General features: G+C 39.2%; 1 protein-coding gene across 7 annotated transcripts in view; it reads left to right on the plus strand.

Annotated features, from left to right (window-relative positions):
• usp9 (ubiquitin specific peptidase 9) overlaps positions 1 to 12815 on the plus strand; it is a 47579-nt gene that overhangs the window by 18203 nt on the left and 16561 nt on the right. For 5 of the 7 annotated variants that reach the window (XM_067604089.1, XM_067604093.1, XM_067604092.1 and 2 more), the window contains exons 9-24: positions 228 to 363; positions 456 to 608; positions 1065 to 1169; positions 1344 to 1550; positions 1669 to 1805; positions 4506 to 4544; positions 6273 to 6406; positions 6527 to 6617; positions 8335 to 8448; positions 8546 to 8774; positions 9604 to 9699; positions 9887 to 10098; positions 10267 to 10507; positions 10760 to 10909; positions 11311 to 11431; positions 11552 to 11682. In XM_067604089.1, coding sequence (XP_067460190.1) covers positions 228 to 363; positions 456 to 608; positions 1065 to 1169; positions 1344 to 1550; positions 1669 to 1805; positions 4506 to 4544; positions 6273 to 6406; positions 6527 to 6617; positions 8335 to 8448; positions 8546 to 8774; positions 9604 to 9699; positions 9887 to 10098; positions 10267 to 10507; positions 10760 to 10909; positions 11311 to 11431; positions 11552 to 11682 — 2296 coding nt within the window. The remainder of the gene's footprint in view (positions 1 to 227; positions 364 to 455; positions 609 to 1064; positions 1170 to 1343; positions 1551 to 1668; positions 1806 to 4505; positions 4545 to 6272; positions 6407 to 6526; positions 6618 to 8334; positions 8449 to 8545; positions 8775 to 9603; positions 9700 to 9886; positions 10099 to 10266; positions 10508 to 10759; positions 10910 to 11310; positions 11432 to 11551; positions 11683 to 12815) is intronic. The other 2 variants (XM_067604096.1, XM_067604094.1) reach the window with 1 other exon arrangement.

Here is a 12815-nt window from a genome sequence, read left to right on the forward strand (position 1 = left end):
ATGTCACAAATCATCCTTGCACAGAGAAAAATTCCTTTTTCAGCAGATGAATGTGAAAACAGCCTTCTAGTATCAAACTCTGTACATAAATCATTCTGCACAATGGAAGTGAGGGAAGAAAAACAATTTTGACTAAATGGGGACCTTCAATTTTGAGTGCAATTCTCATCATACACATATAACATGATTTCATGTAAACTAAATAAACTGTGTATTTTTATCACCAGGTTATTGCAAATTTCTTCTTTTAACGGCAAAATGAATGCACTAAATGAAGTTAACAAGGTGATCTCCAGTGTGTCCTACTACACTCATCGGCATAACCCTGAAGAGGAGGAATGGCTGACTGCAGAGCGCATGGCGGTAAGCTCAACTGACTGGTTCTTTACCTTTCTGCTTCATATAGAAGAGTTCTCTTTATCTAACATTCATTGTGTCTCATTTTCCTACCTCAGGAGTGGATCCAGCAGAACCACATCCTGTCCATTGTCCTGAGGGACAGTTTGCACCAGCCACAGTATGTCGAGAAACTGGAGAAGATCCTTCGCTTCGTTATCAAAGAGAAAGCTCTTACAATGCAGGATCTGGACAACATCTGGGCCGCTCAGGTGCACTGCAGCTACAAATATTTTAGTATTATTGTGTTGATGACGTCATCTTCAGAATAAAACGTCAGAACTGCTACTTGATTCAATATTGATATGATAAAACATAACATGATTTTAGAGTGTGGCCTTGTTATTTTGTGTTATACTGAAGGGACACATGTTGTAATGTTTAATTTCTCAAAGTGTTTAAGATGAAAATAGCTTTAAGCTTCTGGCTTTGTTCAATATTTTATGTTTTGGTTAGGTATACATTAATATTATATATAGATTTAAAATGTAAATTGGTAAAATAACATCCAGTCAAAGTACACAGTAGGGATTATGGTTTACTTTACTGTAATGCTAACGCAACAGCAATAAATACTGCAAACACAAAGTTTTCTGCTGATGGGATCTTGTTAAGTAAAAAGTTATGCTAACCCAACAGTCGGGTGTTTTGTGTCTGTACATCTGCAGGCTGGTAAGCATGAGGCCATTGTGAAGAATGTCCATGACCTTCTGGCCAAGCTGGCGTGGGATTTCTCACCTGAGCAGCTTGATCACCTTTTTGACTGTTTCAAGGTGAGTAAGAGTCTCAATAATCAGGCAGGTCACAAATTATGAGGGTTTTTGTACACAACATACAGTTTCATTCAGTTCTGGCTTTATCACAGTACAGTTTAAGTGTAACATCACAACAACTACTTGTTGTGTCTGCTATCCTAACCTCTGGACTTGGTTGTTCCTCTTGTGCAGGCAAGCTGGACCAATGCCAGCAAGAAGCAGCGTGAAAAACTGCTGGAACTTATCCGGCGCCTGGCTGAGGATGATAAGGATGGGGTGATGGCCCACAAGGTCCTCAACTTGCTGTGGAACCTTGCACACAGCGATGATGTGCCTGTAGACATCATGGACCAGGCTCTTAGTGCTCACATCAAAATATTGGATTACAGTTGCTCACAGGTACATTTTGTGGAGTAGTTGGCATAATGTTTAGAGGGGAATGGCATGAAAAATGACACATGGATGCCATTTTTAACTCTACAAATACTGATAAGTGTTTGTTCCTTTTCACCCATAGGACAGAGACACACAGAAGATCCAGTGGATAGATCGCTTCATAGAGGAGCTACGAACCAATGACAAATGGGTGATCCCTGCCCTGAAGCAAATCAGAGAAATATGTAGCCTCTTTGGAGAAGCTCCTCAGAACCTCAGGTAAGGTTATGGCAGAAATCAATTTTATTTTATAGGGCTGGGTTTAAAAAATTGATATTTCCGTTTCAAATTGGTCTTCATTTAAATTTTCCAATATCGATTCATAAAATCTGAGATCAGTCTTTTAATATATGCCTTTTTCAGTGGATTTTAAATCCGAAATGAATCCAGATATCTTCCCTTAGGCTTGGCGGTGCCTTCAGTGGAGGCGCTCCCGCCATGTTTAACAAGATCTGGCCACGAGATTTCATTGTGCGAAGTCTTGAGGCCAGATCTTACTAAACATGGCAGGAGCTGCTCCACTGAAGGTACCGCCAAGCCTGTTGCACAGAAGCATTGTGAGGTAATCACAGCAAAGTGTATATTTTCCTGAGGTATTAGTGATGTTTACATTTGTTTGTAGCCACCCTATTTACACTGGCTGCCTGGTGACACTGCACTAAAGAAAGCACTTATCTGGTCACTCAATACTCAGACTGTAGAGTCTGTAGAGTTGCACCATATTATGTTAACTTCTGTAGTGTGTTCATGTTAAATAAAAAGTACACTAATGTAACTGCTTTGGGGTCAATTCTTAATATAAACAATATTTTTAGTAATGCACCAGGTAGAGGGTTCCTTGCACAATTTACATCATTGGTTCTCTGAGAATCACTTTCATGTCCAAGCAAAATCGGTATTGTAACTGAAATATCCCTAACCGAATCGATATTGAATTGGGACCTTGTGAATCGGAATCAAATTGATTCGGGAAATGTGAATCGCTACCCAGCCCTATTATTTTACAGGAACACATGCCGGAAAATGCTAATGTTGGCAAGTATGAAGTGTTTACTTGGTATTTTTAGTATGTTATTGTGAATAATGCCCATTTATTTTGCACATAACGCATGAACACTCATAAGAGAAGCAACAAGACCTGAGATTTAATTTGTCACATATTTGACATTCCTGGCATTTTAATCACATTTGCGCAAGAGCTGAGGCAGTCAGCTCTTATGCTTAGTGCCCACAGTAAATGGCCCGGCAGTTTAGCTTCATACCACTGCAGGATAGCATCAGAATTTCCCTCTGCAACTCATCCCAGTGCACTAATTAAACATCAGTGCTAACTGACAGGACTGGGAAATACACCCAATATTTTTTTGGTTTTTACTGAGATTAAAAATGTCTCACTAAACCTATTTTTGCTATCAACTACCTGATTTAGACTTTTTTGCATATTCTGAAAATATGTCATGAGTCCCCTTAAATCAAGCATTACAGTTGGACGGTAATTGTTTTTTTTCTCTTTTTTTTTCTGTGAAAGTATGGTTTGAGGCAAGGGATGCAAATTTTTCTTGAGTACAATGACAAGAGCTGAAAGGTGCACTTAGCCCACTTACACTTAGCCACTTTATGTGTCTTTGGCCGATCAGATAGCTATCAGATAGATATCAAAAGAGCAACGTGTAAATGTATCCAAGAGGCATTTGAGACTGATCGAAATCGGATTTCCTGAACATCCTCTGGAGTTGGTTTGAGATGCATTCTAGCCAGATGTTAAAAAGCTCTAAATGTATTTGTCTCTCCAAGACACACATCTGAGCCTTACTCCTTCAAAGTGTTAACTAGTCAATAAAAGTCAGTTAAAATTACACTGAAATTAGTTGTTGTTCTCCCTGTCTTATCAAAGCAAGAGGAAAAACCACTTTAGCAGTTTCAACACATACAATCATACAGAAGGCACACCTGGCTGTTGTAGCTTCTGTCTGATCCCTGATCAGTCCAATCACTGAATGATCCATGTAGGTGAGAACATTGACCTGTATGGGTGAGGGAGGGCCTGTGAAGATGATATAACTTACAAACAAAGAGTGATTGCAATCAGATCTGTGATCTGGCCAACAGACTCATATATGTGGCTAAGTGTACAAGAAATTGTATTGTAATTGCATCTGGATTCTATCTGCATACGAGATACTTGAAATGACAAGTGTAAATTGAGCCTAACTTTGTTTGCTTTTTTATACTTAAAGTAAACTCTAACTGCTGTTGAAAGATGGAGCTGGGTTATGTTGATATATTTAAGCCCTTAACCACCCTTGCATAAACTCAACCAGTCAATCACATCCAACCTTTCAAAATGCACATTTCTTTCTACAACTAACTAGCTAGTTAGTTAGCTTACTAGATTAGATGGCTAACTAGCCAGTTAGCTCTAAAATCTGGTAGCGATCTTATTCAGTCAGTTTTCAGTAAATATTAAAGTTACTGTTTGTGTTTGCATGATTTTTTTAAAATGATAGGACTTTTTCACAGCAGGCATTTTGACTTGTCATAGTATTTACACCTGTGCTCTTCCTACTATGACATGTCAAAATGTCTTCTGTGAAAAAGGCATATTTACATATATGCTGATAAGAAGAGGTGTGTAGGTTTAGCATAATTTAAAACTTGTTCTGTCTCTGAATTGTACTATATAGGCTACATGAAGGTTGTCAGGGAGCTGTAGTAGTTTAAAAATTATTTTTAATCAGGATGTACAGCCCTAACAAACAAAAGCATTCATTCAATGTTACCATGGTAAATTTGTGAAATTATTGTAATTTTTGATTTGAGCTTATATTGTTTGGCATTAATCGTAACTAATTTTGAAGTAGTGTTTTTTTCCTAGTCCCTGTAGAAAATATGTAGTATACATGCCTGTTGTTTTTTCAGAAAGAAAATGCCAATTAACATACAAACGAACTTAGTGGGGTAAGTTGAGTGCTAATTCCAGGGTTCTACCTATTTCTGTGTTACGTCAAGTCTAACTTTCTCTTTGACATGTTTATAACATGTACTATATAATGTAAATCTCTGTCATGAATCTGCTTTAAGCAATCCTTTCTTGGGTTTCATCTCAAATGACTCATTCCTCATTCAAGCTCCTGTCCAAAGTCCTGCACATGTGTAGTTCAGTATATCAAGACACAAAAATAATAGCATGTAGTTCTAATTTAGGGGCTCCAGGGGAACATTAAATTACACCTTCCTTGCTCCTGCCTTCTGCGTTGCCAAGGTTTGTAAAAGAATTGTTTGCTCGTCCATCATATTCTTTGTTGGAGCTCCTGACTTTAGGTTTAAGACATTGAAAATGAGGCCTAAAGAGATCATAGATGATAGATCAGTACTAAAAGCTACATTATTAGTCATAGTGTATGATTATGATATAATAAGTACTGGTAATTACATCACTAGTTTATTCTTAGATTATTTAATTTCATGTAATTTGATTTCCTTATCAAGAAATATAATAAAATAGTTTATATTGTATATGTACATGTAGTTATGTATGTATGCAATGTTATTATAGCTCTTTATTTACATAATCACATAAAAATTGTTGTAGTTATTTTTTCATACGGATGCCGGGAAGACCAGCTGTTGCACTGTTTGCAGCTAACAGGGATGCAATAAACTAACTAAACATATTGAATGCAATTTCAGGTTAGATAAAATTAATGTGTGATTACTGAATCCAAGCCAAGTCCAAAACAATGTGCAAGGCATGGTCATTGTTCTGAGGAGCAGAATTTTTTGGGTGCACTCCATCTAACATGCTTAATTTCTGTAGGTGCACTTGGTGGGAGTTTTTGTGCCGTTTTTCAGTACTGTGAACCCAAGCCATAGTCCATACACAGAATAGTCCTTTTAATCTGGACAGTTACACAACTAAATGAAAGGTCCTTTGAGATGGAGCCCAATTCTTCCTGATGCCAGCTCCTTTCAGCTCAAATGATTCAATGCAAAATATCAGGGGTATTTCATGCCTTGAACCCACTTATCCAAACTTATGCTTGTATCATTCTAACTCAACAGTTTGTTTTCATGCATTTAATATGCATGTAGATTTTTTTATTTGGGAAATGTACTTGTTGACACAAGAATGTCTTTTTTTTTTTTTTTTTTAGATTGTAGTTGTGCAATTGAGCATAATCTAGCCACTGCTATTCAGTAAACTGAGTCTTAATGCATCTGCAGCAGTTTGATAAATGTGAGCCAACTTCCTGTATAATACCATTTTCATTGGTAATTTGAAATGATTTTAGTATGTTGCAGATTGCCATGTGACTCTTTCTAGTACAGTGGCTATCAAAACTAAATCATGGATTATTTGGTTCTTTAGTTTGATTTTCAAGTCAAAAATCTTTTATGTGGAAGCAAGGCAGGAAATGGCCTTTATTGATATGGCGTCTTCTGCTGGTTATTCTATGACATACATATACACACACTCAAATATACCAAAAGCTGCTTTCTTTATGTCCCTGATAGAAACAAATGAGAAATCAGTCATGCTATGTTTTCTGTAATCAGAAATTGTTACTAAAAGTAAGCAATGTCAGCTTCACTCTCACTTTGTTTTTTAGTCTTGCTTGCATCCTCACTTAATATCTGTTTTTGTCCCCCTTACATCGACCACTCCTCCTGCTGTTCTCTCTTCAGTCAAACCCAGAGAAGTCCTCATGTGTTTTATCGCCATGACCTGATCAACCAGCTGCAACATAACCATGCTCTGGTCACCCTGGTGGCTGAGAACCTCTCTGCCTACATGGAGACAATGAGGCAGTTCTCCAAAGGTACACTGTCAGGGCCAGAAATAGCCCTTTGTGTTAGTTGGACATTTCATTGCCATACAGCTGTTGAATCGGGAACGTGCACTGCCTGCAGTCTGACTGGTTGTATGTCTACTTTTATAGAAGAACAGGCCGAGTTTGACCCTCAGACGGTCAGGCCAGGAAGCCGCTACAGCCATGTCCAGGAAGTACAGGAGCGACTCAACTTCCTGAGGTACAATATTACCTTAACTCTTTGAAACACTGAAATACAAGCAAGGATCTTATATTTCCCTGAAAGCTGAGACTACAGCTAGGAATAGAAAAAAATAAAATAAATGTGAAAATCTTTATTATCAAGCATATTCTGCCTTTTATGCATTTTCATACTTCAGCCTCTAATAAAAATGGCCAGTGCATTGCTACTAGATCAATAGAATCACTATCATGCCCATTCAAAGACAAATCTGTCATTTGTCAGTTTTATAAAATTAGCTCTCATCCAGTATTAGCACAGATAATGTTGAAATGGGTATAATGATGGAATATCAGTGTTCAGTTATTTTAAAAAAACAAAACTGTTGTATTTGTGCAACTGTTGACAGTGGCTAGACAGTCCATAGTTGATTTTTATCTGTTTTGATTTTACAGCTTTGTCGAAATCTGGGGTAATATTTATCATAATGTAGAAAGAAAAACAGACTTACAGCTCAGGCCTTGAGTGATGATGGAAAAATACTCACATGCAGCCTATAAGCACTAGGGCTGTAGTCTCCTGGTCGACTGGTCAATTAGTTAGTCAATATGCGTCCGACCAAATTCTCATGAACCTGTGAAAACGGGTATATTCAAAACACTGACAAATCACCCAACCTAACTGCACTCAACGTTTACTGAACCGTGTTTCTCAGAACTATTTTGAATGAGGTGTTGTCTAACCATGTGGGAAATCAAGAGTATTTAAAGTTTTAGGTCGCTCCCAGACCCAGAACCAGGAGAGAGCAATGAGAGCAAGAAAGGGGGAGAAGGAGAGAAAGGGGCGTATAATAACTTAGACATAAATAATAATGAGAAAAAATAAATGAATACAATTCTGCCCTGGCCCAGCTGTCCTGACCCATCCTGGTTTCACCCTGGCACCCCTTCATTCTCAGAACCCAACAAGAGATGCCCCCTAACAGCACTGTAGCTTTCTTTTTTCCTCCTCCTTCTTCTGCTCCTCCTCAAACTGCAAAAAATGTCAATTATGACTCTTTGTATTATGAATTTTTGTTCCATGGAGGTTTTTTATTTGTAAAACTTTCCTGGAGCAGAGAGAGGCCATTTACATTGTGATGACGTCACAGATTTTTAAAGTCTATGGGCCAAGCGGGAACTCGCAGGCAGGGCCAGCAGGGGAAACACCACTGTGCATATTCAGTGGGCCGCACAACATTGAAACAAACCCAGAGGCTAGAAAGTTTTTTTTGGCATATGCACCAGACAAGCAATTGAATTGATTTGAATGGGCACCATTTTCGGTCTGGTATCCTGCTCTTATAATACATCGATGTTTTGCCCCCTCTGCACTCTCAACACACACACACACACACACACACACATCCAGTATTAAGCCAAAATCATATTTCTTTATTCAGTTTTTGTTCATGTTGTAGTTGTTGAACAACTACACTTTAAGGCGGCACGAAAAGCCGAAAGTCATAGAGAGGTGGAAGACGTGATATTTTGAAGATATGTGGATAACTGGGCACATTTTCAGACACTGACAGTTTCTCCTGGAAGGCATTCATAGTGTTTCACATGAAAAAGAGAGCTGAAGAGAAGTTCAGACCCTGCCTCCTTTTTCACTTCCACACACATGGCCAATCACGACATGAAGTGGATGTGAATGTCAGATAATCTGTCAGAAGTTACAGAAATGGCTGTAAACTCTTTTCTTTGTTTTTTGCCAGGTTCCTTCTAAAAGATGGCCAGCTGTGGCTGTGCGCCCCTCAGGCCAAGCAGATCTGGAAGTGTCTTGCTGAGAATGCAGTGTTTCTCTGTGACCGTGAGGCCTGCTTCAAATGGTAATGTCTGATTTGATATCTTCTTGCCTTTGGTTTGAATGATCTCCCTTACATTCGTTAACCAGAAAACTTGTCCACTCTGAATGCTGTGATACAGGTACTCCAAGCTGATGGGTGATGAGCCTGACCTGGACCCAGACATCAATAAGGACTTCTTTGAGAACAATGTTCTGCAGTTGGACCCATCTCTGCTGACAGAGAATGGCATGAAGTGCTTTGAGAGGTTCTTCAAGGCAGTCAACTGCAGGGAGGGCAAACTGGTAGCAAAGCGCAGGGCCTACATGATGGATGACCTGGAACTAATAGGCCTGGACTACCTCTGGAGGGTGAGGGGATTTGTTGCAACAGGCGCACATAAACAGATGTTTCTATTCATTTGGGATGGAGGCATGTTTCAGAAAACTATTTTGGTTTCCTTTTTGTGCTGTACACTTATATAATAGGGTTTAGAAACAAAATCTAATATCTTGAAGACTGGAAAAGACATCTCCATATAGTCACCTTGAGCACCACTTAGATATCTATAACTAACAGAGTTACAGTCTGATTCTGAAAGCTTCTGGTCAGAGTTAGTTTTAAATAACTGTGTTTTGCAAAAAGGCACACGTTGGTAATATGTATAGGCTGCTTTGACTATATGACCAGTTACTGGTCCTCTTCCCAGTAATTGGTAAGGCTCATGTCACGCTCACTCTTTCCATAGCAGCATCCTGCAGTTTATCAGTACTATACACTTATATCCGTAAGATAGGAATTGCTTTGTCAACAACAATTTTTCAGTCGACATGTTTTTGAGATCCTGTCTTACTTTGTGGTCATTTAACTGTGACTGTAAGGAGGATGAGAATAACTACCGTACTTGATCATTGTAAATCTACAATACTCATGTACAGTCCCCTAGACCCCCTAGTATCTTGTCTCCTCCTCTCCTCCTTTTGTTTACCACTGTTATGCAAAAGAAAAATGTACAAAAACAGTACTCCTGTTAGCACACAGTGTCTTGCCCCCTCTTGTGTCCTGAGTGGTAAATAATGAAGCTCCACTGAGTGCAACGGACCTCCACAGACTTGTATACATGAAAAGCAGACTCCCAGCTCGGAGATCCCTGCTTGGGAAAAAAAGACTATTTTTTTTCCATTTTCTCCTCCCTCCCAGGTGGTAATTCAAGGAAGCGATGACATCGCCAGCCGAGCTATAGACCTGCTGAAAGAGATCTACACCAATCTCGGACCAAAACTGCAAGTCAATCAGGTACAGGAACAGTTCTGTCTCCAAGCAGCAGTTTAATCTTCTTGTGTCTACTTTTTTCTCTTTTCTTGTTCCTGTCTCCCCTCTCTGTCTATGTACATCTGTCAATAAATGTACTGTTTAGAGGTCAATTCAAGTCATCGACATCTGCTATAATGACAAGGTGCTGATCTATTTCCTCTCCCTGTAGGTGGAAATTCATGAAGATTTCATCCAGTCATGTTTTGACCGTCTGAAGGCATCCTATGACACCCTGTGTGTGTTGGATGGAGACAAAGACAGTATCAACTGCGCCCGTCAGGAGGCTATCCGCATGGTGCGGGTTCTCACTGTGCTCAAAGAATACATCAATGAGTGTGACAGTGACTACCATGAGGAGCGGACTATACTGCCGATGTCAAGGTATAATGTCACAGTGCTTCATTTAGCATGAATAGATGTTAACATTTGACATCAACTTGACACAAAAATAAACACCAAAATTGCAAAGAATCAAAAATGTCTCTGTCTGCACTGCTTAGACTACATGTCTTAACCGGTTCACATCTTTTTCTCCTATTTCTCTTTCAGAGCTTTCAGGGGGAAACACATCACATTGATCGTACGTTTCCCCAACCAGGGGCGTCAGGTGGACGACCTGGATATCTGGTCACACACCAATGACACAATTGGTTCAGTTCGGCGTGGCATCCTGAACCGAATCAAAGCGAATGCTGCACATACTAAAATAGAGCTCTTTATTGGTGGGGAGGTTGTTGACCCAGCTGACGACAGGAAGCTGATTGGACAGCTCAATCTGAAGGACAAAACGGTGAGAATGTTGGACTGGCGTTGTTTTTTTGCATTTAATTAAATCTCCATTAAATTTGCTGTGCTCTGTTCTGATTTTGTATGTGCATACATATTATAAGAACTTTTATTTTTTATGTTCATTAATAATTCATGAATAGATCCTATTCACTGTGTTCACATCCAAATTATGATTTTGATCACAAGAGAATTGATGGTTAGTTTTATTCCATCAATCAGATCAGCATTAACTCACCGTCATCTTTTTTTGTAGTTGATCACGGCCAAGCTTACCCAGGTGAGTGCCAACATGCCCTCAAGCCCAGACAGCTCCTCTGACTCATCCACTGGCTCTCCTGGTAACCATGGCAACCACTACAGCGATGGGCCCAACCCTGAGGTGGAGAGCTGTCTTCCTGGTGTGGTGAGTTTACAGCACAGACACTATGAGGCTATTTCAGTGTCATTGGCTTATACTTAAGTTGTGCCACGCTAATAAAGCCTGAATGATGTTTCGATTAAATCAGTAACTCTGTGACAGATCTTGCGTATGAGAATGTGATTAGTCTACGTATACATTTCATAACCCATTTGGAGAGCAATTTATGTAATTTTAAGCAATTTACCTAGTCCTTTTTTCTTATTACTCAACATTTTTTATTAGATTTCTTATTTATTATCTTTTAGTCAATTAGGGAACCTTATATCACACATTACATTATTTTAAGTCAAATTTTCAATGAAATGTTGGCATCTCTCAGTAGTAATAGTGGTGTGTCATTGTGTGAACAGTAGCATTGTAACACCCTCTGCCCTATTTCACAGATTATGTCGCTGCATCTGCGCTACATCTCCTTCCTGTGGCAGGTGGCTGACCTGGGCTGCAACCTCAACATGCCTCTGCTTAGAGATGGGGCCAGAGTTCTCATGAAACTCATGCCTCCAGGTACACATGGACCTATGCTTTCAATATTATTCAGCCATTTCACTGGATGGAAATGTACACAAACACACACAGGCAATGGTAACCCAATGTCATGTTTGTGTTGTTGTTGTGTCTCCTCAGATAACACTACAGTGGAGAACCTGCGAGCTGTGTGTCTGGACCATGCCAAGCTTGGTGAGAACAGCCTCAGTCCTTCACTGGACTCGCGCTTCTTCGGCCCCTCACCCTCACAAGTTCTCTACCTTATTGAGGTGGGTGTCAGATTTGCATCACAAATTGTGATTCTTTCTGTGCGCTGTTTATCACATGGTTGTACCTGTGATGTAGTTGTCTGGTATTGTGTGTTCAGGCTTTCCTTCAGGAATGTTTTTAGCAGAGGTGGTTAGCCACCCGGGTACTGACGCATCTGATGTCAAGATCAATTAAGTTAAAAGATGACTAAACTGAAGCCACACTCATTAAATAGCATTTGCTGTGAGAAATGGCTCCACTGCTCTTTTCCCTGAAGGTTGTTGCTTTATTTTATTCAAGAGTATACATTTTTTATTAAGGCCCACTTACCAATAAATAACCATAACTTCCACCATTAGTCTTTCAACCTTTTTTCAAGTATTTTCTGATTAAAAATACTTATTTTACAAATTTCCCAATATGTGGGGTGAGCATATAGTGACATCCTATTAATGCCTCTCCCTAAGACACAAAAAGACACACAAAATAAAATCAGTGACATAATTTAACATGAAATCTATGAATGAAGGAGCCATTTCAAATTTTATAACTTTTACCTAATGATACTATTTATCACAAAAGTTAAGATTTATTCAGTGTAGGCCTAATCAGGAAAGGTGGTGTTATGCCTCCATACCAGCGACAGAGTGGCCAGTGGCATTTTATTTTTGGGTTGTCTGTATGTCTGTCTGACTCGAGGATGAACTGATAAGAGCTTGGTGGTCAAAGGTCAAGGTCACTGTGACCTCACAAAACATGGTTTTGGCCAAAACTCAAGAGTTTATACGCTAATTATGACAAAGTTTAACACAGATGTCTAATAGGATAAAATGTTGAAGTGATGACATTTTATATCCAGAAGGTCGAAGGTCCACTTCACTGGGACATCATAATGTTCTGCAAAAACACTTTTCTGATCATTATTCAACGCCATAACTCAGGAACAGAAGGGGAGATTGTGACCATATTTCAGGATACTGAATTGGTGACACTAATCTTGGGTGAACACCCTGAAACTGTGGTCATTGTGTAAATCTTCTGTGTGTGAAGCATCCATTTTAGAATTTGTAGCTTCTTTGCAGCAACATCTATATCTGAAGCATTGTCTACTATCAAGGCTACAACTTTGTGTTCTATCAGAATCAGCTTTACT

The sequence above is a fragment of the Thunnus thynnus genome, chromosome 11 (assembly GCF_963924715.1).
Source record: "Thunnus thynnus chromosome 11, fThuThy2.1, whole genome shotgun sequence".
NCBI classification, from domain to species: domain Eukaryota; kingdom Metazoa; phylum Chordata; class Actinopteri; order Scombriformes; family Scombridae; genus Thunnus; species Thunnus thynnus.